Raw genomic sequence first — 25,137 nt, 5'->3', positions numbered from 1 at the left:
TATAAAATATTCATAAAAGAAGTACTTTTCCCCATAAGTCTCTTAATACTAACCTACAAAAGGAAGGTGATAGCCATTAAATGACAGAAAAAAAATAATACTCACTCAGCACACATACCTCTTTTAGCCATTTTTTTTTTATTTCATTTTTAAGCCAAAGGAAAAAAAAAAAGGACACATAGAGTCGAAACTATCTAACGGTAGATCGTAGTGCTTAAATTGAGATCTTTACAATTAAATTATTTTTCTTCCTTTGTTCCTTTGCTCCTCTCTTCCTTTGCTGTTTATTTACAAAGAGATCAAATATAGCTTAGTATCACAGTAGGAGATAATCTGACAGTGCATGCAGAGCTGAGAGGGCAAGTTGAGTGAGTCTACGAGGGAGCTTCTTACCTGCTCTACACTTGAGCAATTCCAAAGAGGTTAGAATCATGTTGATTAAAACACTTGTAAGAACAAACTAACTTTCGAAGAGGTATCAGCTGTAGATTTCTGCTTATCTTCCACTTCTAAAAAGTAAAGATTAAAAATTAATTTAACAAGGCAGTGTTCAATAACTGTTTTTGAATGAAATAGATATTAGCTTACTCAGAGGCTTCAGAACATCAATTTCTAAAGGACACACAATTCTATTTATGCTTGACTTGCATATGTCACACAACACAAATAAAGTTAACTTAGAAAGCCATACTCAACACCATTGCAATGGTAAAGGATCATCTATGCTTTTATCCAAATATATTATTATATAGTCTAACCACAAAGTATTTCAGATGAAGGTAAAAAATGGTACAGAAGCTACATGAACCTAATATCTGTTCTAGCAAAATGTTAAAACAATCATCCAGCACACATTTACTCCTCAATGGACATCTGTTTTTACTTGTTCAGCACCCATTTCCCAAGGAAATTAATCTTCCTAATATTCTTCAGTCACTGTCCAAAATGTTCATTAAGATCTTCACCAGCCATGTCTTAAGCAACTTGCCCAAAACATGATTTAAGTTTCTGCACTTCAAATATCTCTAATCTTACATCCTATTGCAAAAAATAGGCAGTTGAAAGTGCTGCTAGCCACCTAGTGTACATGTCCTGACCACTGATGTTGAAATAATGGTAACTTCAAAAGCCTAACATGTATATGCTTTAAAATCAATTTCTGAAGTCAACACAGCTCTCAGTAAGAGAATCCAGAAGATATTAACAGATAGTTTAATTGGCTGATAATGCTACTGTCCTAGTTTGCTAATGCTGCAGAATGCAAAACACCAGAGATGGATTGGCTTTTATAAAATGGGGATTTATTTCGCTACACAGTTACAGTCTTAAGGCCACAAAGCGTCCAAGGCAACACATCAGCAATCGGGTACCCTCACCGGAGGATGGCCAACGGCCTCCGGAAAACCTCTGTTAGCTAGGAAGGCAGCTGGCGTCTGCTCCAAAGCTCCGGCCAAATGGCTTTCTCCCAGGACGTTCCTCTCTAGCAAGCTTGCTCCTCTTCAAAACATCACTCCCAGCTGCACTCGTTTCCTCTCCGCCGAGTCAGCTCATTTATGTAGCTCCACCGATCAAGGCCCACCCCAAATGGGCGGGGCCACGCCTCCATGGGAACATCTCATCAAAATTATCTCCCACAGCTGAGTGGGGCACACTCCAAGCAAATCTAACCAACACCAAAACTTCTGCCCCATACAAGACTACAAAGATAATGGCATTTGGGGGACACAATACATGCAAACCGGCACAGCTACTTACTTTTTACCAGGAAACCATTTGGTTTTCATCATCACAACCCACAATGAGAGATTTAATTACTGTTTATTCTTCTACAAAATAACTTTGAGTGCCTGTTTAAAGGTTAGAACAAGTAAGCAGAGTTATGAATCTACCCTTGAGAGTAAAAAGGCCTTTCAACTCTGGAGCCCAAAGTCATACATAATATCACCTTCCCATCTACCTCCAACATAAGTGTGGAGTACATGGCACTACCCTAACCATAAAGTATTTGGGATGAAGGTTAAAAATGGTACAGAATCTTTATAAACCTGAACTTCATCCTAGAGGGATATTTAGCTGATCAATCAGCAAACATTTACTTAACTCCCCACTGGACATCTTGGGTATTACCTATCCGGAATTCCTTTCCCATTCTGCTGGTTCAAAAGCCCACTTTTCCCTTTGGGGACCACCCCTCCTCCAATCTGAGTACATATGTTGAGGGCAGGGTAAATGATACCACTCCCTGGCCACATAAGTCAGGTCCAGCCAATGACCCAATCGCTTCCCTCTGACCACTCTGTTTAATCTAGGGGGTAAGCATATGACCCAAGCTAGTCCAATACAGCCTCTGAGCATCATCCCCAGGGATTTTCCTGGATCTCTTGAGAGAGAGAAACTCTCCTTCTACTGACAGAGGATACAACACAGGATGCTCCTGCCTGAGAATGAAGCCAAGAAAAAGGTAAGTAGAGCCAATAAAGAAATTCCTAATGATAAATTTGGGCACCTGGATCCAGCCATGACTCAATATTCAATCAGACACATCCTTGGGCTTTTTATGTACATAAGCTAATAAAATTCTTCATTACTTGAGTTAGTTTGTGAATTGAATTTCTTCAACTTGCAACCAAAAAAATTATGACAAATTACAAGTACTTACATTCTGTACCACATTAGGCTAAGTGCCAAGGATACAAAGATATTTAACAATCTCTGCCTCTAAGACTCTTCTCAATATCTACTTTTGGTAAGATGAGAAATAAACACAAAAATAGCTAGAAACATAGGGCTTAACTCAGTGATAGTTTCTACATGAATGCAGAGAAGGAGGATAACACCATAGGCTGCATATTAAGCAAGATTTCACATTATAAGAAAAAGTGAGCTAGATTTTGAAGGATGATAGAATGTGGCTGCCTGGAGAGATGAAAGGACATTTCAGGAAGGGTGAACTATATGAGAGCAGAAATTCAAGAATGTGCATTTCGTATTGGGGAAACAATACAGTATAAACAATAAATAGACCATAAACTGTTAAATCATGTAATATCAACAATAAGTACAGAAGTTCAAAACTTAAAAGAACTCATAAGTATTTCTTTAATGAGAGACATATTATGCATAATATTTTAAATCTATTCTAATATGATAATATCAATTACCTAACTAGATTATAATGGCTAAGTGTTTAAATTGCACTTGGAATATTAATGACAAAAGTCAAAAGCTGAATGTAGTCTTTTCCTTTTCCATATAGTAGACAACCCTCTCATTCAACCAGCTCTTCCTGCGTGCTTTTGTAACATATCTAAGCTATACCTAATAGGCTATGGTTAACAAACTATGCTACACACACTTCACTCTAGAAACCAGGACAAAGAGTAGAGCCAGGAACTGAGAAGAGGAAGTCAAAGGAAGAAAGACAAACATAAACGAAGGAAGCAGTAGGGCCCTACAGTTAACTGATGCGCTCTGTCTCATTGTTCCATGAGGTGAAAGTTTATAATAGAAACTATTGAAGGCATTTTCTATTTCTAGGGTGGTTTTAGCCATTTCCCCTGTGTCATTAAGGAGTTACATGGGCAGAGTTAGGATTGGCTCTTGTTCCAAGTAGGAATGCAAAATGTCTGTGTCCCTCTTTCCCCTTCTTGGGGTTATAATTATTTAGTTAGTTAAAATGGAATAAATGTTTCATTTAGCTTTATAGGAAATTATATTACCACAGGTCATTATCAGTTTTGTATGGAATATGAAGCATTGCTGAGGATTGTTCTCTTCTTTTTTCTATGTCTGATATATTTCTCAGTACTATAATTTGTATCCTAGAAATTTTATTGAGAAAAGTTGACCTCACAGGATTCCTTGGTAATAACTTTTCTTTCGAGAGTCATTGTATTCAGTAATGTTTACATGAAAAAAGAAATTTTCTAATACCTTACCTCTCAGTGCCTATTTAGATTCCCATTCCCATTTGTAGTAACATCGCAATTGTTTCTACTGGTGTGGCATACAAGTCCATTTGAAATGATGAGCAAATTACAAAGGAACAATGACACTCTCTTAGAGGGGATCTCCCATCACAGACCTCAATTAATAAAACCTCATGACTTTCCAAGGTAATTACTGCTTTGGTCCTTGTTCACAGAAATTAAAACATTGAAAGAAATATCATTTTTTTTGCAAGTCAAAGTCAGAAAAGAGGAAAAGGAGTCAGTCAATGATTTTGAAAGTATATCCTTTTAGCAAAAAGCTCTAAAAATCAAAATACCACATAATACTCTAGGTTTTTACTCTTTACTACCTATAGTGAAATGCATTATTCTCTAAAGTGAATAAACACATGATTATAGCCTCTCCCTATTATTGGGGAAAATAGTTTTCCACTTAAAATTTAAATATACATGTTTACTAACTTTTATGTCTGTTGAATGGTAAAATTAAGGAGAAATTTTTAAAATCATTCAACTTATGCCCCAGTGACAATCACTGCCATATTTTAAATTTGAGAAATCAAATATCATAAAATGTATATATATTCATGTCACAGAATATGGGTCCAATGTAAACACCAGGATCATTAAAAGTAGAAGAGGGAGGCAGAAGAGAAGGTGCAAGTGAAGTGGTGTGAGGAGGACTAGAGCCACCACTGCTGGCTTTAAAGATGGAGAAAGGGTACTATGAACCAAAGGATGTCTAGAAACTGGAAGGGGAAAGAAAACAGATTCACCTCTAGAGCCTCCAGAAAGGAAAACAGCTAATACGTTGATTAGCTAATATGTTGATTTTAGTCCGAGGAGATCTGCACGGGACTTCTCACCTACAGAACTGACAGATAATAAATCTGTTTTGTTTGAGCCACTATGTTGGTGGCAGTTTGTTACAGCAGCAATAGAAAACAAATACAGGTATCATGTTCCAAATCAGCAGGTCCATAAAAAGCTTGAGTGTGGCAGTCCTCCCCCTTCTTATGGAATTGAAGCACTTTGAGCTAGAAGCCCTGGTCCAATCCCTTCATTTTCCAAATGAGGAAACCTAGTCTTCATATGGTGATGGTTCAAGGCTGAGGCAGGACTTGAATCCATGTTCACTAAATTCTAGATCAGTGTTAGTCACAGTACACATCCCTACCTCTTTCACTAATATGGAGTTTAGATTATAGTTTGATAATCACTGAAGAACTGTTTGGAAGAATGAACAAGTGTTGGAAAGTGCATAGGTTTTTAAATAATGTTTTGAAGGAGTCCATTAATTAACTGTTCTGATCTCCTTCCAACTGATAGCTAAACATGATACTTGAATTATCCATGCATCGCTTGAAATGCAACATGTCTAAGATGCACCTCAACTCTGGACTTTGTTTTTCTCCTTCACAACCGTCAGAGGTTTCCCATACGCCATCCATCAGCAAGTACTGTTGTCCTTCCGTCCTCATGTTGCTTCCCTTCCTTGCATTTCCACTGCTACACCGTATAGCTACTCTAGGTGGCTATCTCCAACTGGTCTCCTTTCTTCAGTTTCTCTTCTCTTCAGTCTTGAATGAATCCAGCACACTACTGTCAAACAACTCTTTTTAAAACACACCTTGCTTTATGTCATTGACTTGCACCCACACATTCAGTAGGACTCCATTTCCAAACAAGATCAAGTTGGAACTCCCTAATCTATTCCTGAGGTTAGTAGAGTTTGAACCCAATTTGTTCATAATTTCTTCCACAAGCCAACTTCAGTTGATTCACTGCCACATGAGCATGACTTATTCTCCTCCACGCCAATCTCTCCTTCTTAAATGTCCTCTTTTCTCCCTTCTTCATTTACCTGAATTTCAACCTATTCCAAGGCCCTGTATAAGTCCCTGCATCTTTCTGGGGCTTTCCCTGACCAGACAACCTTCAGGGATCTCACCTTCCACTTTGACCCTAAAGCAATAATTGACTCGGCCACTCATTTAATATTTAGCTTTTCTCCCTAGTATCCCTAGTGTAAAAATGTCTTTACAGCTTTAGATTTTAAACCATTTCGGATAAACTAGGGCCCCTACTTTTTTGAATTGTGCTTAGCAGCCAGAGTTGCATACTTAAAGCAGGCCCCCAAATATTTATGGAAGAACTAAAAGCAATTTTTAAAAATGCAAACTGAACATTCAGAATGATAACTCCTCCACACCAGCAGCCATCAGTGCCAGCAGTGAGCACAAGTCTGAAGTTAACTGCTCCATTTGGGAAGGAGAGCCGTACACTCAGATTTGCTCCAGACAGTATTGTTTTCCTGCTGTTTTCCCAGGTATTGATAAAGTCCCCCGTCACTCTCAAAAGCATCTTGGCTTAGATGATACATGATATGGTCATTCCACCCTTAGGGCATTTTGACTGTGGCAAGGGCAGAAACCAGAACGAGAATCCTGCTTGTGTTCCAGGCAGCTATCCAGCGAAGTGGCGTCCTCTGCCCCACAGAGGACAGAGCGATCTTGTTCCCCAGCACCATCCCTGCATAGTCAAGGTCCTCTGAATTCCATGTGGGAGTTTTGAGCGTTTTGGTGATGCACAGATTCAGATAAACCGACTGAAGTTGAATACAATTCAAGATTCTTTAGAAGAAAAAATAATAATAATAGATGCAGGATACAATTGTGACTCTATCCAGCAGTTGAAGAACAAATGTTAGAGTTCTCTGAAGGAAAAAGAGGATTCAGTGATTTCTCACAGGAGTAGAAGTAATTAAGACACAGTGTGTGGGTTCAATTATACTATAATTGTTTTGCTATTTTCTGAATAAAATAATGAGCACTAAATACATATCAATTTTTCTGAGCAATAAATGCATATATTACTTTCATGACTGTTTAAAATTAGAAATACAACGCCTTCTTATCCTCTTTGTGCCTAATGTACATTAAATTGACTAACCACTTGCATAAATATTTTAAAACCTACATTCATTTCCACAGTTGACTGGTTGAAGTGATAAGTTTCATAAATGAATGTCAGTGGTATCTAAACAGTAATAACTTTTTACTGCAAAGTAAAATTTTGTTCTATAAGTAATGAGTAAAATTATTAAAACATAATCTTATATTATGTTTCATTTCTGGCAGCTTGTCATTAAAAGGAATTAAAGTTACAAATTTTCATTTATTTTCATAAAGTAGTTCAGCATTTTCACTCACTTGTAGTGAAACCTACTCACTCTAATCTCTTTTGAGGGTAGTTTTAATTACATGACATCATTCAATACAGGGTTGAGGGTTCATGCTCCAAACCATTCCTCTCCAAACTCCTCAATGTTAAAGGAATCTGGGGAAATGTAAGTTCAACTAACGTGACTATAAGAAATGAAAACTATCAAATGCATATCTTGGGCACATTCAAGTGTTTAGAAAGGATTTTTATGAGACTCTTTAACTTACCTCTAAGTCACTAGTTCATATATGGCTCAAGTTGGTAGTGACTAAAAGGGGTTGATTTTTTGTTATTGTTTCAAAGATTTTTATCATTAGTAGTTAATACTTAAATATTAATTGCATTGAAATTATTGATAATTTTATAACTTCTAAGGACTAACAAATTAGATGGCAAGGGCTATAACGTTTAGACAAAAGACAAAAGTGTTTGGATAAATCATGGTAAAAGTTACTAATGAGCTATGAGTAAAGTTTTTCATCTACTGTTTTCCAATCCTCTTCTAGCTGTTTCATTAGTAAGCAAGACATCCATCTGAATAGAAGCAAACACGATTTGATATTTGGGTGTTTCTAAAGATGCAATTATAGTCACATGTTTCCTACCTGCAAGAGTGCCTTCAGATGGCAAACCACATTAGAAATGGAACATTCTGTAAACCAAAACAAGGGCGACCAGATACTGGCATTATCAAATGGGTTCTCCCTTTATGATAAACTAAGTGCTATAATGATCAGCAACTCTAAGCTTAGCTCCTGAAGAAATAATTAAAATAGTTGTATTTTATGGTACAGAAGGGAGGGTTCTAGGCAACCCAGTATTTGTTTTATAATCTTTTCTCTACAATAACTGAAAAAGTAGCATAAAATCTTAAATAAATATAAAAGCAACTGTTTATCAATGTGATTAATCTAATTATCATTTCTATTAATTTTGTGCATGTAATCCTTTTTTTCATTCTGGAAACAGGGATCTAAACAACCCCATTAAAATAGCATGTTTCAAGTACAAAGAACCCAGTAATACAAATTTATATTTTCTTTATCCAAATTTTAATTTTAAATATCCTTAAATTTGGCTTTTTAATCAGCCCATTCTTGAATACATATTGGAGAGAAAAAGCAGCCAAATTTTCTCATGCCCCAGAGAGTGGTGTAGAAGTGGCTGGAAGAGGACCAGCAGACAATAGGGACACCACGATCAGAACAAGAAGGCACAGGGTGGATAAGCAGAGATCAGCAGGGAATGGATGTCTCAGCAGATGCCAGTATGGAAATATGACCATAAATGAGACCTAGAAAGGAAGTCCATGCACGTCGGAGGATGCCCGCATGGAACAGAGGACATCAGCTGGGTGTTGCACCCACTTCCTAATGCCAGGACACTCCTTAAGGGCTCTAAAAGTTGGATAATACAGGGTAGAAAGAGAGCAGAAGGTGGAGAAGGAAATCCTAAGTGACCAAGTTTAAATCTGAAATGACTGCGAACATCCAAAAATCACCACATGAATGTGGAATTAACTAAAATAAAGTTTCCAATAGAATTGAGGTCCAGATAGAGGCTACATTCAGAATTAAAAATAAGAAGGTTCTATTTCTTGCATATCCGTGTTTTATAGCTGGACAATTTGTGCCCACCATTCTTGGTTTTGCCTCTCCCCCACCAACTGCTCGTCTTCATTCTGCTTTGCTGACTCTCACTTTTGTCACACCTTTAATTTTGCTGTCCTCAAGGGTTCTGTCCTTCTGCTCTTCTTACCTCACTGTGTAAGTCTCTCTTCATCAAACAAAAATCTCATCTTGCCACTCCTCTCCTCAACAACTGTCTGTAGCTTTCAAAATAAAATACAACTTCACACACAAGAGCCAGCCTGATCTCACACCCGCATTCCCCTCTGACCCCACCCCCCTCAATAAGGTCCCTTTAGTTATATGCAATTGACTTGCACAGTGTTATCTTTGCACAGGCAGATCCCTCCCCTGGATGCCTGTCCATTCGTTCTTTGTTCTGACTCCAACCCAGCCTTCAAAGTATATTTGCAAGTAATGCCTCTTAAAATAATTTTAACATGCATCATAATTCTCCAAGTACCAAGCACAGGGATAGACCAGGGAATGAATCCATGTCTCTGAGATGCCATTCTCTCAGGGCACTCTGTGCACACCTACATCATAGTGCTTATCACAATAATGCAATCATTCTTTATTGTGTGAAGGCCTTAAAGCTCTTAAAAAAACTATATTTATTAAACACTATGTGCTACCTTTATTAATCACCCACTGTGCTAAGCACTTTCTATGCATTACCTCATTTATCACTCACCACAGCCCTGTGAAAGAGAAGCTCTTATTATTGCCACTTTGCAGATGAGGAATCTTAGCCTTGAAGAGGAAATTAAGATGACACAGGTGGCATGCGGTAGGACTGGTCATCAAACCTAACTTGTCTGATATTCCAGTCACATTATGATACCACTTCTGGTGCATGGGACTTCCTGAAGGCCAGAGCTCTGTATTGCCAGCCCCTGAATGAGTTTGAGTGGATAAATAAATGATAACAAAATAAAGTTTTTATCATAAATTTCTTAAATTCATTTGAAACAAATGAAGAATGCCTGGGTTGGAAAGAATAGGAGAGGTAGTCCAGCATGTCTGGTTAAAAGAAAGGAACATCATGTGTGAATTTCCTCCCCAGAGTCTCTACTTGGCAGCTTTGTGAACTTGGCTAAATTATTTCTCTATGCCTTTAGTTTCTCATCTATATCCTAGGGTTATTATGGACATTAAGTAACGTATTCCACATGACATGCTTAGAATGATATTGAACACACAATATCAAATAAATGTTGGCTCTGGTTACTGTTATTAGGTTGCAATTTCTGTAAGAGAAACTTGAGATGAGACTAGATGCTCATCAGATGGTTTTGAGAGGTAATCTGTCAGTCAAGAAAGGCTAGTTTTAAAAAAATAAACATGGCAACTTGTCCAAGGTGTTCAGATCACACCTGGTGGAAAGCAGGATATTTTGGCAAGTTTTGACAAGTAATCTAGCATGTGTTATATTCATTAAATGTCCCTTGAAGATAACAATAATAATCCATTCCAGGTGATAATGAGAGCAATTCACAGCTACGTTATATATGGGACCAAGATTACATTTGTATCCCCATTTTAAGGACTAAACATATATTTCTATCTTGACTTCTAACCTTGGGACTCATTTTTCTATTTATGATCTCTTTTCTCCCTTGGTATATAATGTCTTTCTGATTTTGATGTTGTCATGTCTCCTCAAACATTGTTTGAATGCTCTTTGGCTACATGGGACGTTCCAATCCCAGGGTTTTTTAACTTTCACATGAGCCCTCATTTGCAGCAGCTCTACTAGATTTTCCTCTGTGATACATTTAATATAACATATTAGTAACCTAGTAAAACAGGGGAGCTGGTATTCCAATTGAGATCTGATTAATCATTCAGTAGAAATAAAACATGTCCCAAGCACTTAAGCTCTATACATACAATGGTGAATAAAAACAAAATGATCCTTGAATTCCTTGAGCTTGGGGTTCATTGGTAGAGATAGACATCAAACATATGCAACACCAAATAAATAATTTCAAATTATTCTAAGTGCCACAAAGACTCCGAATCTTTCCAGTATAAATGCTGATTCAACTCTTTCAAAGTTATTTCCATAGCAAGAGTATAAGGTACTGAATGATCAGTAGAAATTGTTTCTTAATTTTAGGCAGCCCCTATAATAGAGCCCATCATATACATGTAACCAGTTTAAGGATACTTTCTCTGATTAGATGCTTCTTTCTAAATGACAAGTGGAAAATGTCTATTAAAGATAAATGTCACACATGACTGCATCAAGAGAAAAAAAAAAATCTAGCTTTCCTTTAGGTTCCCCATTCCCCAGAAAATATTTGCAAATCTGGTGCCAACATTCTATAGCTGGATTGTGTTGACAGTATGAATTTCTTGGAAATGATTCATATGGAAGAGGAGTGAGAGCCATATCCTCTCTTAATTTCTTAATATCATTCCTTTCTTATGAGTGAAAGCTCATCCATGAAGACATGACATCAGTGAGGTTATCAGGTGTAACTTTTAAACGGTTGGTGGTCTCAAAGACTTTGGCAAAAGACATTGTGAGAAAATGTTTAGTAGCTCTATACCAAAACCATAGCTGACTTACATCTTTGACTCTTTACTTGCTCTGGGAAACCTGGTAGTGTTCTGGACAGTATTCTTGTGTAAGTACCTGACACCAGGTGATATGAACTCCAATGATATTTCCCTGATTTCATTCTACAGGATTATAAATGACCTACTTTAAGTGGCTCTTATAAAAATGGTGCTTTGCTTCCTAGAAGTTATAAACAGAGCGGTACCCTCTGGATGTATCCTATGCAGACCAAGCATGGGTAGCATATCTAAAATAGCCTACACATCTTCTGGTCCATAAATATTGTGACATCTGCTGATACTCTTACAAAAGCTTTCTACCTGGTATTTAGGACAGATTTTGATTTGATTCATATTTTTGTATTTAGGAACTACTTTTTTATTTTTGCCCCAGAAATTGACACAATCTCTCTAGTTAGGCCATTTTCTTGGTTGATGACAATATCAAATTTGTTTTAAACAAGACATAGCCTTAAAAGTAAAAATTAACAAGACATAAAGCTAACGGAATACAATATTTAAAAGTGGTGACTCTAGGTAAAGGGTATGTATCTGTTCATTGAACTATTCTTTAAAGCTTTTGTTGCTTTCAAATTTTTAAAAATAAAAAGTTGGTGGAAAAGTTGTCCTTACTGAACTTGATCATGACATCCATATATAGAGAATGTCATGTAATAAATTCCCACAATTGGAGTTTTGAGAAAGATAATGTAGCTCTGAAATATAAGCAGTAATGACCCCATCCAGCTGTTGAAGAAATTTATGAAATGTAAACCTGTGAAACAACAACTAACAATGCTGGTGAAAATATATTATCTGCAATCACACACACTCATCAACTATCCTTGGGGAGCAAAGACTGTGAGAGGCGTCATCACAGTTCCACAGATAATGAACACATGTTTGTGTTCAGAAGCCTTTGTTTTGTTCCTAGCAAGATAAATTGAAAGCCTTTCAGCAGATGCATTCCAAGAAGCAGACTGAATGAAAGCAAACTCTTCAATGTGCCCTAAAGCAGCCATGTCAAGGATTCACTCAGGTTAGGGTAGAAGCCTTATTAAAGCGTTTACCAGTAGTATTCCACAATGAGTTTATCCCCTCCTCCACCGTATTTTTATTATTATCCATATCCCTTTATAAAAATAATTCCATCCTTTCACTAAAGATAATTTATTAATTCATATTCATTACTTCATCATTTATTAATTCATTTATTGATTCATAATTTATTAATTCACTTCACTTTGATTTTTGGCTATGTGTGAGGCACCAAGTGAGGTCTTGCTTACAATGGTAAATAAGACACAGCCATTGCCCTGTGGTTCTGGGACAGACTTAAACAAGCAGGGCAGACCCCAACTCTGACTGCTCATGAAAATCAACTGGGAAACTTTATAAAAATGTGGATGCCCAGGACACTACCCCCACAGATTCTGAATTAGCATGTCTGGGGTAAGATGTCTGTATTATTTTAAATTTTCATAAATAAATTGGTGAGAGGTCAGGGTTAAGATCTGCCTAGATAGATGTAAACTGACACTCTACTCAGGGTCATTGGCAAAAAGACTCCTCTGGGCTAACACTAAATCACTAGAACTAGAGGAGTTGGACTCAGAGAATCTTTAGAAATGGAAATGACTTTGGAGGTCATATATTCAGCTCCTCATCAAAACCTGCCCCCAACCCCACATGGACACTCACATACACACATATACACACATCCACAACTAACATTAAATCCTAGATCCCCCAGCACGTCTAACAGATTGGACATGGCTTCTTGTTGCTCATGATCCCTGACTGCAGGCTTCTCACACTTAACCATATCCAAAACAGAACTACTATCTCCCCCAATAAACCTGCCCTCCTTAAGTCTTCCCTACCTCAGTAAAAAAAACCTCCATCCATGCAGTTGTTTAGGCCAGAAAACTGGGAGTCTAAGTCTTATGAGTTCTTCCTCCAAAATATATCTCAAATCCATTCATTGTTCTCCATTGCCACTGCTACCAACATCTCTCATCTGGTCTAGTACAACAGCCTCCTACCTAATCTCCTCACCTCCTTGTCCTACTAGAATTCAGTCTCCACTCAGAAGTTATCTTTTTAAAATGTAAATCAGAATATGTCACTCTTTTTCTTAAAATTTTTCAGTAGTATTCCCTCATACATTGACTAAAAGCTATTTTCATTCTGAGATGTGGAATTAAGGGATCTTTGTGCAGCAGGGATGGCTTCATAGAGTTTCTCAGGTATGGACCAGACACTTCCAACCCAAGGAGGTCAAGTGCTCACCAAGAGCAGAAAGGAAATTCTGGTGTCAGGAAAAAATGTTGGATGGTCTACAATAAGTATAGGGAAGCTACAAGCTCCCCAGGCCAGATCTGGTCAGTCTCCTGTTTTCTTATGACTTGTGAGTTAAGAATGGTTCTCACATTTTCAAATGACTGGGAAAAAATTTAAATATTTCATGACACATGAACATTATATGAAATTCAAATTTCAGGATCCATAAATAAAACCACACTCATTCATTACATATCATCAAAGGCTGCTTTCATACTACAAAGACAGAGTCAAGAGGTTGTGACATAGATTGTATCTGCAAACCTAAAATATTTATCTGGCCCTTTATAGAGAAAGTTTGCTAACCTCTGGTCTAGAACATGCTTCACAGGCTATGTGAACTGCCCAAGGCTGTACAACTCATGGGAGATATAATGTTGTGTATGCACATCAGTGCACACTTAGTGTGACTGAACATCATCATGACATAAACTAACAAGCCCATCTAGCTTTCCTCCACCAAAAGTTTCACACCAGACTACTAAGAAATTCTCCTCCCTAGGGGAACATAGCTTTGGTTTCATTAAAAATGATTAAAAAAAAAAAAAAAAAAAAAAAAAACACCTCTTTTTTGATTGATTTAAATTTTTCAGTTTCCATGGAATTTTGCTAGAATGACATGCTCTGATAAATAAGGGTGTCTGTAAACGTAAATTGCATGGGTGATGATTATTACAGACACATCTAAATTTATTATCTAAAATTAACATCATATTATCACACACGTCAATTCTTAGATTCATTTCTAATTAGTATTGTTTGACTTAGGTAAGGGCAGAGGGTAGGAGGAGGAATTATGCTCGTATTCACACAAAAGCACCATTTACCTTTGGTGGAGGAACGAATTGAACACATTCCAGCCATATGGTTAAAAAGAACTTTCCACATATTGCACATTCTTTTTTCTGAGAGATTATGTTCCTGATCTGTGGGTAGCACTCTATTGCTTGCATTAGAAAACCTTTCTTTTCTCCTAGGTGATTCATTATAAATCTTGATGTTATTTCCTAGATTAAAAAAAGAAGGATATGGTTCCTCAGATGATTTCCAAAATAACTATTTTACATTATATTGATTCACATTTCACTGATTTATATTTTTCTTATTCCTGTTTTTTTATTCCTATTTTTCTGTTAAATTAATGTTCTGCAGCATATATAATGCATTATGTTTAAATGACTGACATTGCAAATAACTTAGTTTTCATCAATGTAAGGATAGTAGGTCAGTTACATTATAATATTTCTATGCCTATTATATGCAGGTACCCAAGTAAAATAAATTTGTATCACATATTTTATAAAATTAGATACATTTCAGATTAAAATCTGGTACCTGTCATTACAATAAGCAAGGATAGTGCAAATGTTCAGACTGGACTCAAAAGCTAAGTCAGTCATATCCACTAGGGTCTAACTCCTTCTTTAAAAATGCTTCATGGACCAGTAGAATTTGCATCATCTGGGAGATTGTTAGAAAGGCAGACTCTCAGACTCACCCCACACTACTGAATCAAAATCTGCAATTTAACAAGGTCCCCAGGTAATCTGTATGCAGGTAAAAGTTTGAGAAGCACTGGTCTAAATTATTTGCTGCATGGAGAACATGAATATAGTCATCTTGGTAAAGTTCAATGATGTCTATGAACCAAATCTCTGAATTAAGTCTGTATTAACCCTAATCCACATAGCTATGTCCAGAAATGCGACTTAGTGCAATAATAGTATAATAATATTAAATAACAAAAGAGGTATGAGGAAATGGAGGATGCCTTTCACCATGAAGATTAACAGCATTATTCTCTTGAAGGAAAAAATATTATACAATATATGAAATTAAGTCATCACTGACCAAACAAAGAAAACAAAATAAATATTTGCCTTACTCCACTAAAAGACCCCCATTGTTTATGCCAGTGGCATGGAAGTCCTGTATAAATGTTACATAAGCACTGCATGAAATTTTAATGGTGCATGGGGTTGACTTACTTGGGACATTTTTTTCTGGCCAAAGTGGAAGATTTTCCCCTGGAATTAAAATAGTCCATGTCCGGCCGTACTAGGGATCTTTGGGGACACAGCATGCATACATAATCTTTTACTCATTCACTCCAATTAAAATCTTAAACAACCTTAAAAATAACAACAACAACAAAATCCTATGAATTGCTGTGTCCCTGTTCCCAATCACCCTACCCTTCTGGTTTACAAGCATCTGGGAAAGCTGCCCTTATGCAGCAAACAGCCCTGAGCACGGCTTCCTTAAACATTTGATCCTTCAACAGCACATTCTCCTGAATGGCTACATGACTGAGGCTATCCTTTCTGAAAAAATTACCCTCTCACACTAATATTACCACAACTCCTAAAGTGGGTGTCTATAATCACCCTTTCTCCAACTGCTTACACAAAGCATAGTTTTTGATTCTGAATGAGATATTGACTTTATAGATAGGTTTTTAGCTACCTGCTGAATTCAACAGCTAGGTCTCAGTATAAAGCTGCATGTAACTCAGACAAGGATTCGCTCCTTGAAATAGCAGATGGTGGAAAAATTTGCAGAATTACATGGGACCTATAAATAGGTCACAATGCAATACAGTTCACTTTTTCCACTTATGATTTCTGGAAGGCAACATGTTTGTTGCACTCAATGTATCTCTTGACAACTCTTATATCACCCATTATTTACATTCTTCTCCAACTTGCTGCCAATGTGTTACTTTGGAAGAATAATATATACCATTAAAATATAAAGTTATCAGTTGGAAATGTGAGTATATATAAAATAAGATACTATTGCCATGACCAATATTAGAGACACATACAAGGCAGTTTTTAAAGACATACAACTTAATGATAGCTTAGTTCTAGTGTTATTTAAAAGTCAAGAAATCTTTTATGGACAAATACATTATTCCTTTGGAATAGTTTATATACAACTAAATTAGAATATTTGCTAGCTAACTATATGTAGGTCAGACATTATTCCTCTTTTTACTCCGTCACAAATTGAAATTATTTTCAGGTGTATTTTTTTATTTTCCCCTGCATATGATTTTTTATACTGTTTGAATTATAAAATGTCAAAACAAATATGAATCCATAGAAGGAATGATAAACTTTGGAACTGTGCATAATCAATTGTTATTATGTGCATGACAGAGTAAAGCCTAGAAGTCTGACAGATATATAGGTTTAAATCCTGGCTCTATGATTTATTGGCTGTGTGACTTTGGACAAATCACTTAATCTCTCTGAACTCAAATACTATATGTGTAAAATGGGGATTTTCCCAATACTCTCACATAGGATTGGGAGAATTAAATTAGCTAACACTGGTACAGCACTTGGCCTGCCATCTACTAATGCAATATATGCTATTATTTTTATTATAATCTAGTTATTAACATTAAATTTTAGTTCATAAATCTCAGAGGTTAGGACAAGTTTCAAAAAAATCTTTACTAACATGTAGCCTGAATTAAAGCCTTGAATTCTTTGATTTCCCAAGTGGTTTTATCAGTAATGTTGACCAAATGTCCAGAAGAAATGACTTTTAATTTAAGTACAAATATTAAATGTATAATCAGTTACCTCTCTAGGAAAAAAATTCTTGGAGATACTTTTAAAATACTCAAATCATTTCTATATTGTAAGTAAAAAAACAGTCATTTCTATACCAAATATACCTTGCGCTCCTAGGTTCTTACAGTTTTGAAGAGAAATACTGTTCTCTCACCCTGAGTCTTGGTCCTAGACACAGTGCAAAGTTCTTGCCCTTGAGAGCTCCCTTAAATGCTAATCCATCATCCTCCACCAACCAGAACTTCCTGTGATCAAGACTATCCCTCCCACCCTCACCGTCCCACACACCCCACTTTGTGAAGCAATTTTGCAGCACGTGGCCTGGAACCTTCCTGCTTGCAATGACTTCATTGGAGGATTAAATTAGTTAATTCCTGTTAAATGCTTAGAACAGTACCTTGCCTGTTAAAAGCTGTAGCTATTATTATTATTTTGAAATGTTTGAGGCAAGGAAAACAAATCCAATATGAAGGATGAGATAAAATAAACACGGCAGCTTTTAAAATTATTTATAATTAAATTTCAAATGAGATTTGTTTTCTACAAAAAAGTAGCAAATAATACTGTTTGTGGAAATATGGATTGATTCTCTGGAAGGGAATTTGACAACAGATAATTTGTGGGCCCAGCAATTTCACTTGTAGAGAAAATATGGATATGAGCTAGAAATTTGCTAGAAGGATGGTCATTATAGCCTTGTTTATAAAGGTCAGAAGGCCATAAATTTGTTAATAATCTAAATGCCCAACAATAGGAAAGTAGTTAAATAAATTATGGAACAATCATATAACATAATACTGTGTATTCATCAAAAAAGATGTTATAGACTGATTTTTACTGATAATGGAAAAATATTTGCAATATTTTGAGTGACAATTCTCTAAATAGTATGTATAGTTTGAACTCATTTAATTTTAAAAATTTCTGGATGCATAGAAAGTTCTGGAAGAGCTCAAGGAAAATGTAGTGGTTATATTTCTGGTACTGGATTGCTGAGCATTTTTATAAACTTCTATTGGCTTATTTTTTGTTTTCTAATTTCTCTAAACGAGCTTGTATTAGTTTAATAACAAGAAATATTTTAAAAATCAGTATAATATGATAACTAATTTTTATTTTCTTCCTTGCTCATCTCTATTTTCTAGTTTCTATAATAAACATGTACTACGTATAAGCAAAAAAAAAGAAAAGTTACTTTAAACCAAACTAAACCATCAAATAAGATTGGTGATTTCCTGCAGCCAGGAAGTCAAAACCTTATACAATTCCATAAAATCTTAAGACAACCTTGCCTGTTCAACTATAGATCCACTGGCTGACCCAAATGGATATGGGAAGTCAAGATCTGGGATGGAGAATCACATGCAAATGCAGGAGTTTCTGCAATCTTTAAGCCCTCTACCATCAGAGAACACAAAAGAAGGGTCCTCTAATATGCTCTCATATTCCTTCTTTTAATATCATCAACTTGTTATACTAAAGTGAACATGATTTCAGAATCATATTCATTCATTTATGAGGGATGGAGACAAGTGAAGAGGATGGAAGAGGTGAAAGCCCTGCCAGGGTTTTTGCTTTTGAACAAATCAAATACATCCTTAGATAATGCTGAAAACTTACTTGGAAGACTAAGAGAGAAATTAAATTTCTCTCCATTCTTTTCATCCAACAAAATATTTCCATTTCTCCAAATTTAATCACCCTAGAAATCAGATAGGATTAAATCAAATTGTGTAAGCAAGACAAAGGGATTACATCTAGGATTCACGGTGCCAACGGACTAGGGTTACATTAATCACTGGCGGGTTTGGCAAGAATCTTTAAAATCATGGCTTTAATTTGCAGATGTGTGTAATGACCTAAGCTTTCACCTGTAGACTCCAGACGTCCTCCTGTTGCACAGCCTTAACCGGATGCCTCAGGAGCAGTGGGTTTCCTTCACAATAGAATTCCCTCAGCTTCAGAGTCTGAAACTTTTAAAACAAAAGAACAACTTCACTGCCTAACAAATATAATAAACGTCACCTCTGTAGACTGAGGCTACATCTTCAATAAAATTAGAATGAAATTACTTTAATTAGGATTTATATTCCACTTTAGTATTTTAAGAGCAGGACATAATACTATAGTTGTTAGAAGCATCAGAGTCTTCACCCTGACATGAGTGCAATGCCCTAAGAGATGACTGATCACTTCCCCAACACTGGACAGCTGAGAAAACTTATTCAGGGTCCTAGAACTATTTCATAATAGAACAGGGGTTAATACTTCAAAAGCTGGGAACATTTTGCAAACATTTGTTAGAAAACCAAGTATCAAAAATAGCACTCTAAAATGCATCAAACTCCAGATTTATAAAAAGTGTCTTATGATACATGTACATTCAGTGAGGAAGGTAAGGGAAACAGAGGAGCATCATGTTATTCTCATTCTAACTTGGACTGCACAGTGAAAATAACTGCCCTACAGGATATTATTCTATTGTTTATGTCTAAACTCGCAGTCCTGTTTTTCAAACTGCTTCAGAATGTGAACATCCTGGTGCATGTAAATATGATTAATTTATATTAACTTCATTTCAAATTTGACCATGGTTCAAAGGACATGCATTTCATTTCAGGGATCATGTTTCCCTTGCTTCAAGTCCCGACCACAATCCTCTCATTATTTTTCCATCAAACATGGTAAAGAGCTCCCCAGCTTGCTAACTCACTACTATATCAGAAAGATGTTACCTTACATGAAAAAAAAAATTCAATAGCCTGTGTTTTGTAGCAGAAACGTTTCAGTAACCTACATTCTCACAATGTCTTGCTGTCCACTCTGAGGATTCCCCAGGATAATATTTTTTGTACCCACTTTCTATAGGCACTATAGGCCTATGAGCCTGGCTTCTTGAGGAACATTCTTTCCTAATGTGAACACTTCAGTAGTATAATCAGTTACTTCTTTGATAATAAAATATTGTTAGGGTCTTTTCAGAATCTCTTTTTACATGCCTATTCAAGCAACCAGTGTTATGGGATTACAGCAGTGTTGCTCAAATAGCACCCCCCAATGTCAGGGGATATTTTGGTTGTCACAGCTGGGAGGAGGGTTGATACTGGCATCTAGTGGATAGAGGCCTGGGATGCTACCAAGCATCCTACAATGCACAGGACAGCATCCTGCAAGAAAGAATCATCAGGCCCAAAATGTAAATAGCACTGAGTTGAGAAATCCCCTTTTAGATGCACAAGGCCACAAAAAATTAGATTCATCTAATCTGGAGAGGACATTAGCAGCTGGAGGGAGAATAAGGCTCAAACGAAGTCTTTTATTTTTTTAAGATGAAGATTTGAGCATATAGAAGGTAAGGGCCAATACACAGAGATTAATATAGAGAAGAAAGAAGTAATAGTTTAAATAGTAATTATCAGGTGAAGAACAGAATCAATTTTGAATGTTAACATTTTTAAATTATCTTCTCTGAGGCTGGAGGATAAAAGTTGTTGGTGCATCAGTGGATAAATTTGAAGTTGTGGGATTGGATGGTTAAAGGAATCAAACATGATCCTTTCAGTTTTGTCTTTGGAATAGGGAGTAAGACCATCTGCAGAATGAGTTGTAAGGTAAGGCATCAGCGGGGAAGGAGGCATGAAGAAAACGATGAATGTTTAGAATATACTAGAGGTTTTAAGACAGAAATCTACCTTCTGTCTTCTTAAAAAGCCGGGACAAGCAAATTATCACATAAAGGTGCTCAGGAACCCACTGGAGTCTATGCATAAATGATGATCCCTGTCTGCATAATTGTGTGCTTCCCTTTTGCATTCAGAAACACAGATCCAGTGCAAAAAGTATGCAGAATGGGTGTGTCAGAAAGAGAGGGAATGAGCAGGCTGTGTGTACTAAAAAAATAATGGTCACACAAGTCCTTTAAGTTCTAGATTGGAGAGAGAAAGAAAACAGTTCAAAGCTCCGTTGAACTAGGAGTAAAAGGAGAAGTAGAGAGACATGAAGTCTCAATGAAGTAAAAGAAAAGATGTGGTATACATAAAGCCATAAAAGCTAAAACATGGCAGGAGACAGTGATCAGATTGCTATTCTGGACTAGAATTCTTCAAATTTAGAGCGTGAAGATGATGTAAAAATATTGGATATGACTGTGGAGGTGGTTTGCTGCAGCAAAGACCGGGAAATCTCAATATTATCAAGGATTCAAAGAACTCGGCGCAATCCTTGTTTGTATGGGCCACTTTTACAAATCAACTTTCTAAGCTCCAGTCTCAAATTTCTGGCTGTCTCCTGGACATCTCCAGCTGGAAATCCCACAAGCAAATTAAACTCTAACATTCCAAAACTGAACTCATGATGTCTTCCCCAAATTTTGCTTTTTTTTTTCCTAATCACTCACATTGAATCTCTCACCAAGTCCTATTATTTCTCCCTCTTAAGACTTCTGGAATCTTTCCACTCTTCTTATCCCCCTATCCCAGCCATCTCCTCACCACTTTCACACAATCTCCTCCTACCAGCTCTCCAAACCAACTACCCCAGCCTGGTTGAGGCCTTCACCTTATTCGAATTATTGCAACAACACTCTAATTGGCTTCAGTGCAATCTTTTGCTGCCAGAGTGGTCGTTTTAAAATGAGTCTGATAGTAATACTACCCATGTAAAACCCTTCAATGCTTCCTTTGTCTGTAGGATAAATCTTAAGGCCTTAGTATGTCATACCTGGCTCTCCTTGACCTACTTCTTCAACAATATATACCAGCAAGCTCCACCTTCACCTTTACAAATCAGTCTTGCTGAGGTTCGTAGGGGTCTCACAGCAGACCCATGTCTTATCTCACAGTTAAGCTGTGCCCTTTTACTCACCCCACTCCTAGATAATTTCTTCAAGATTGAACAATCACCTCTGTAAGCTTTTGCAGCCTATACCAAATCTGTTTCCTTGTTTCCTCATTTGGCCCCATATATAATTTAATCATTGCATCTACAAATAATGTAGCAATTACTGTTAAAAAGCCCATATTCATTTATTAGGCTTTGGTTTCTTTAAAAACTATGTCTAAAGTGATTGTTTAACAAAAGCTCTAAATGCAGTACCAAACACATAGCGAATACTCTACAAATAATTGGTAAATAGATGAATGTCTTCTCAGAAACCCCAGGCAAACACACCTCTCCTTGGGTGCTCTAGATTTGCAGAGGCCTTCTTCCCCAGACTTGGTAAATGGTTATAACTGTTCCTACAAAGTCCAAGTGTCAGGAATAAGGCACAAGATGAGCAAGTTCCTCCATTGGGAAGAATGCTCCAGACTACCTAAAATAATTTGGGAGATAGGAAGGAGCCTAGTTTAGCAAGAACAGTGCTCATGTAAACAGGAGGAAATGAGGCTATTTCACATGGACTTGAAACTAGGACTGACAAATAGGCTACAGCAAAGTACTGTGTACTCATCTCAAAGCTCATAGGGTTACCCTTTAGCAAGAACTAAGATTTCTAAATAAGCTGAAGGCCGACTTGCAAGAAAATTTAAGGGTGGAGGCTATGGCATCCATGAAATATATTTAACTAACAATTCTAAAAAAAGATTCAGTAAGATTTACAACCAATGGGAAATTCAAGAAAATGTATGATAAACCTTGGTATCTAATCAGAATTGTAGAGTTCTTAGGCTGATATCATTTGAACATAGGAAAGTCAAAAAACTGTACTCAACCCACTTTCACACACTCTGCACGTGTGGCAGGGAAAATAGGCAGGAAACAACCCAGAGTCAGAATCCCTCAGTATCTGCTGGATACTTGTCCCAAGAGAAGATCCTTAAAGGAAGTTGAAGAGAGGATGCCAAGAGCCAAGCCCAGGGAGAAGAGATAACTGAACTCTCAGACTATGAACACATACACACACACACACACACACACACACACACACACACACACACACTGAGACCCTCCTGATTCTGGCCATGGAGAAGCAGCTGAAGTCCTCCAAGCCCAGGCCCTTCCCTGCCATCAATACCCTGGGCCTTAAAGTAGAAGAGAGCCCCCTCCAGCACTCTTGATTTTAACATTACTATAGAAAGGACAATGAATCTGGAGGCGCTGGTTTGTGTCTCCTCACAGTCCCCATCCCACTAGACCTCACTTCTGCCCTTTAACCACCTGTCACCAGCATCCTGGAAAGGCCTCTGCCTCCACTTTGCCTGTGTGTCTGTGTGTGGTGAGCGTGATCTCCAAATGTGTGATCTCTTCATGACATCAATCAGACCACACTGGTGCCCTGCTCAAAACTTTTTGATGATCTCCCAGCTCACTCAAAATGAAATACAAATTTCTTGTCCTGGATTATGCAACTCTGTTATGATTTGGCCCTGACACCATCTCTGACCTCATCTCCTGGTGCTCATTCTCTCTTTCTCTATTTACTCAGCACTGCTGGCTTTCTTTCCAAGCATTCTCCATCTCAGGACCTATGCACTTCCCCCTTCTTGGAACACTTTGGTATCATAGTTCTCCATACCATTAAAAAGTCAGGAAAAAAATGGAATTAGATCTTTTGAGGTCTGAGAGGGGAAAAGCTTATACCCAGGGACTCTGTATCCAGACAAGTTTCCCTTAATTTGCAAAAGCAATACATAGATCTCCTATATGCAAGAGCTCTGAACTTATACTAACCGCATATGTACCTTACTATAAGAAAATGACTCAGCACACAGCAGCTAGCTAAAAGAAAGTAGCACAAAATAAGTATTCAGGGAATACATAATTTTTGCTTGTCAAAACATAAAGAATAATTATTAGAACACACAATGCCCCAATGCAAACAAGATTAGGGGAATCTGATTGGAAACAAATTGGCAAAGTCATTTAAAAGCCTGAAAGTTCACTCTAACTGTGTAATTCTACTTGTAGAAATTTATCCAAAAGAAATATTTGAAATGGGAACAAATACTTATGCACAAAACATCTCTCTCAGCATTATTTAAAATATGAAAAAATATTTCCTGCATTAAAAAACATATGGTAAATTACATTATATGCCATTCCTTTGGTCCTCTACCTTTTCACTCCATCTGTCTTACAAAACCCAACCCTGGGTCATACCTGCTATCAGCTTTCACTGCCTCTGCATCCAAGCCATCAAATGCTGTTTGCAGAGTCACTCCTCAGTCAGACAGGAATCACAATAAATTCTTCATCACCAACTTCCATTGTACCCTTAGAGGTTGTGAAAATTCTACTCTACTTCTCTAGTCAACCTACTCTCCCACTTTATGTTTTCTTGACTGGTTCATCTTTCTTTGCCCAATCATGAAAGAGTCTTCCTAAAGCCTACTCTATTCTCTTTCCACTTTATCTTCTTTCCCTAGGCAATCTTACCCATACTCACTCCTTCATTACCACCTTGATGCCAGTGACTCTGGTTCCACACCCTAAACTCAATTGCCTATCAAAATCTTCACTTGGATGTCTTAAATACACATTAAACTCAAGACTGAACTCATGATCTGCCCCCCTAAACTTGGTCATTTTCCACTGCTTTCTATCATAGCCCATAGAAACTTACTAGTCCATCAACATTTCCAAATTTACCTCTTTAAATACCTCGACTCTGTTCACATCTTTCCACCACCTCTGCCACCACCTTCTACCAAGGTATCATTGTGTCTTACTTGGATTCTGCAAAAGCCCACCAGATGTGCACCCCACATTCCCTCTGGCCTCCCTCCAGCATGTCCTGCACACTATAGCCAGATGATCTTTTCAAAATACAAATATGATTGTTACCCCTCTACCTAAAACCCTTTGAGACTTTCCATTTCCCTTGGAAAAAAGATAAAA

General features: G+C 37.0%; 1 protein-coding gene across 1 annotated transcript in view; it reads right to left on the bottom strand.

The window, feature by feature from the left end:
- Positions 1-200: 200 nt before the first annotated feature.
- LRRC69 (leucine rich repeat containing 69) overlaps positions 201-25,137 on the bottom strand; it is a 91,651-nt gene continuing 66,714 nt past the window's right edge. The window contains exons 7-9 of the mRNA XM_037803327.1: positions 19,173-19,274; positions 14,542-14,721; positions 201-509 (exon numbers count right to left, since the gene is read on the bottom strand). Coding sequence (XP_037659255.1) covers positions 399-509; positions 14,542-14,721; positions 19,173-19,274 — 393 coding nt within the window. The 3' untranslated portion in view covers positions 201-398. The remainder of the gene's footprint in view (positions 510-14,541; positions 14,722-19,172; positions 19,275-25,137) is intronic.

Source organism: Choloepus didactylus, chromosome 14 (assembly GCF_015220235.1).
Source record: "Choloepus didactylus isolate mChoDid1 chromosome 14, mChoDid1.pri, whole genome shotgun sequence".
Classification (NCBI taxonomy): Eukaryota; Metazoa; Chordata; class Mammalia; order Pilosa; family Megalonychidae; genus Choloepus; species Choloepus didactylus.
The sequence above is the reverse complement of the archived record's forward strand: the minus strand, read 5'-3'. Positions and strand labels throughout refer to the sequence as shown.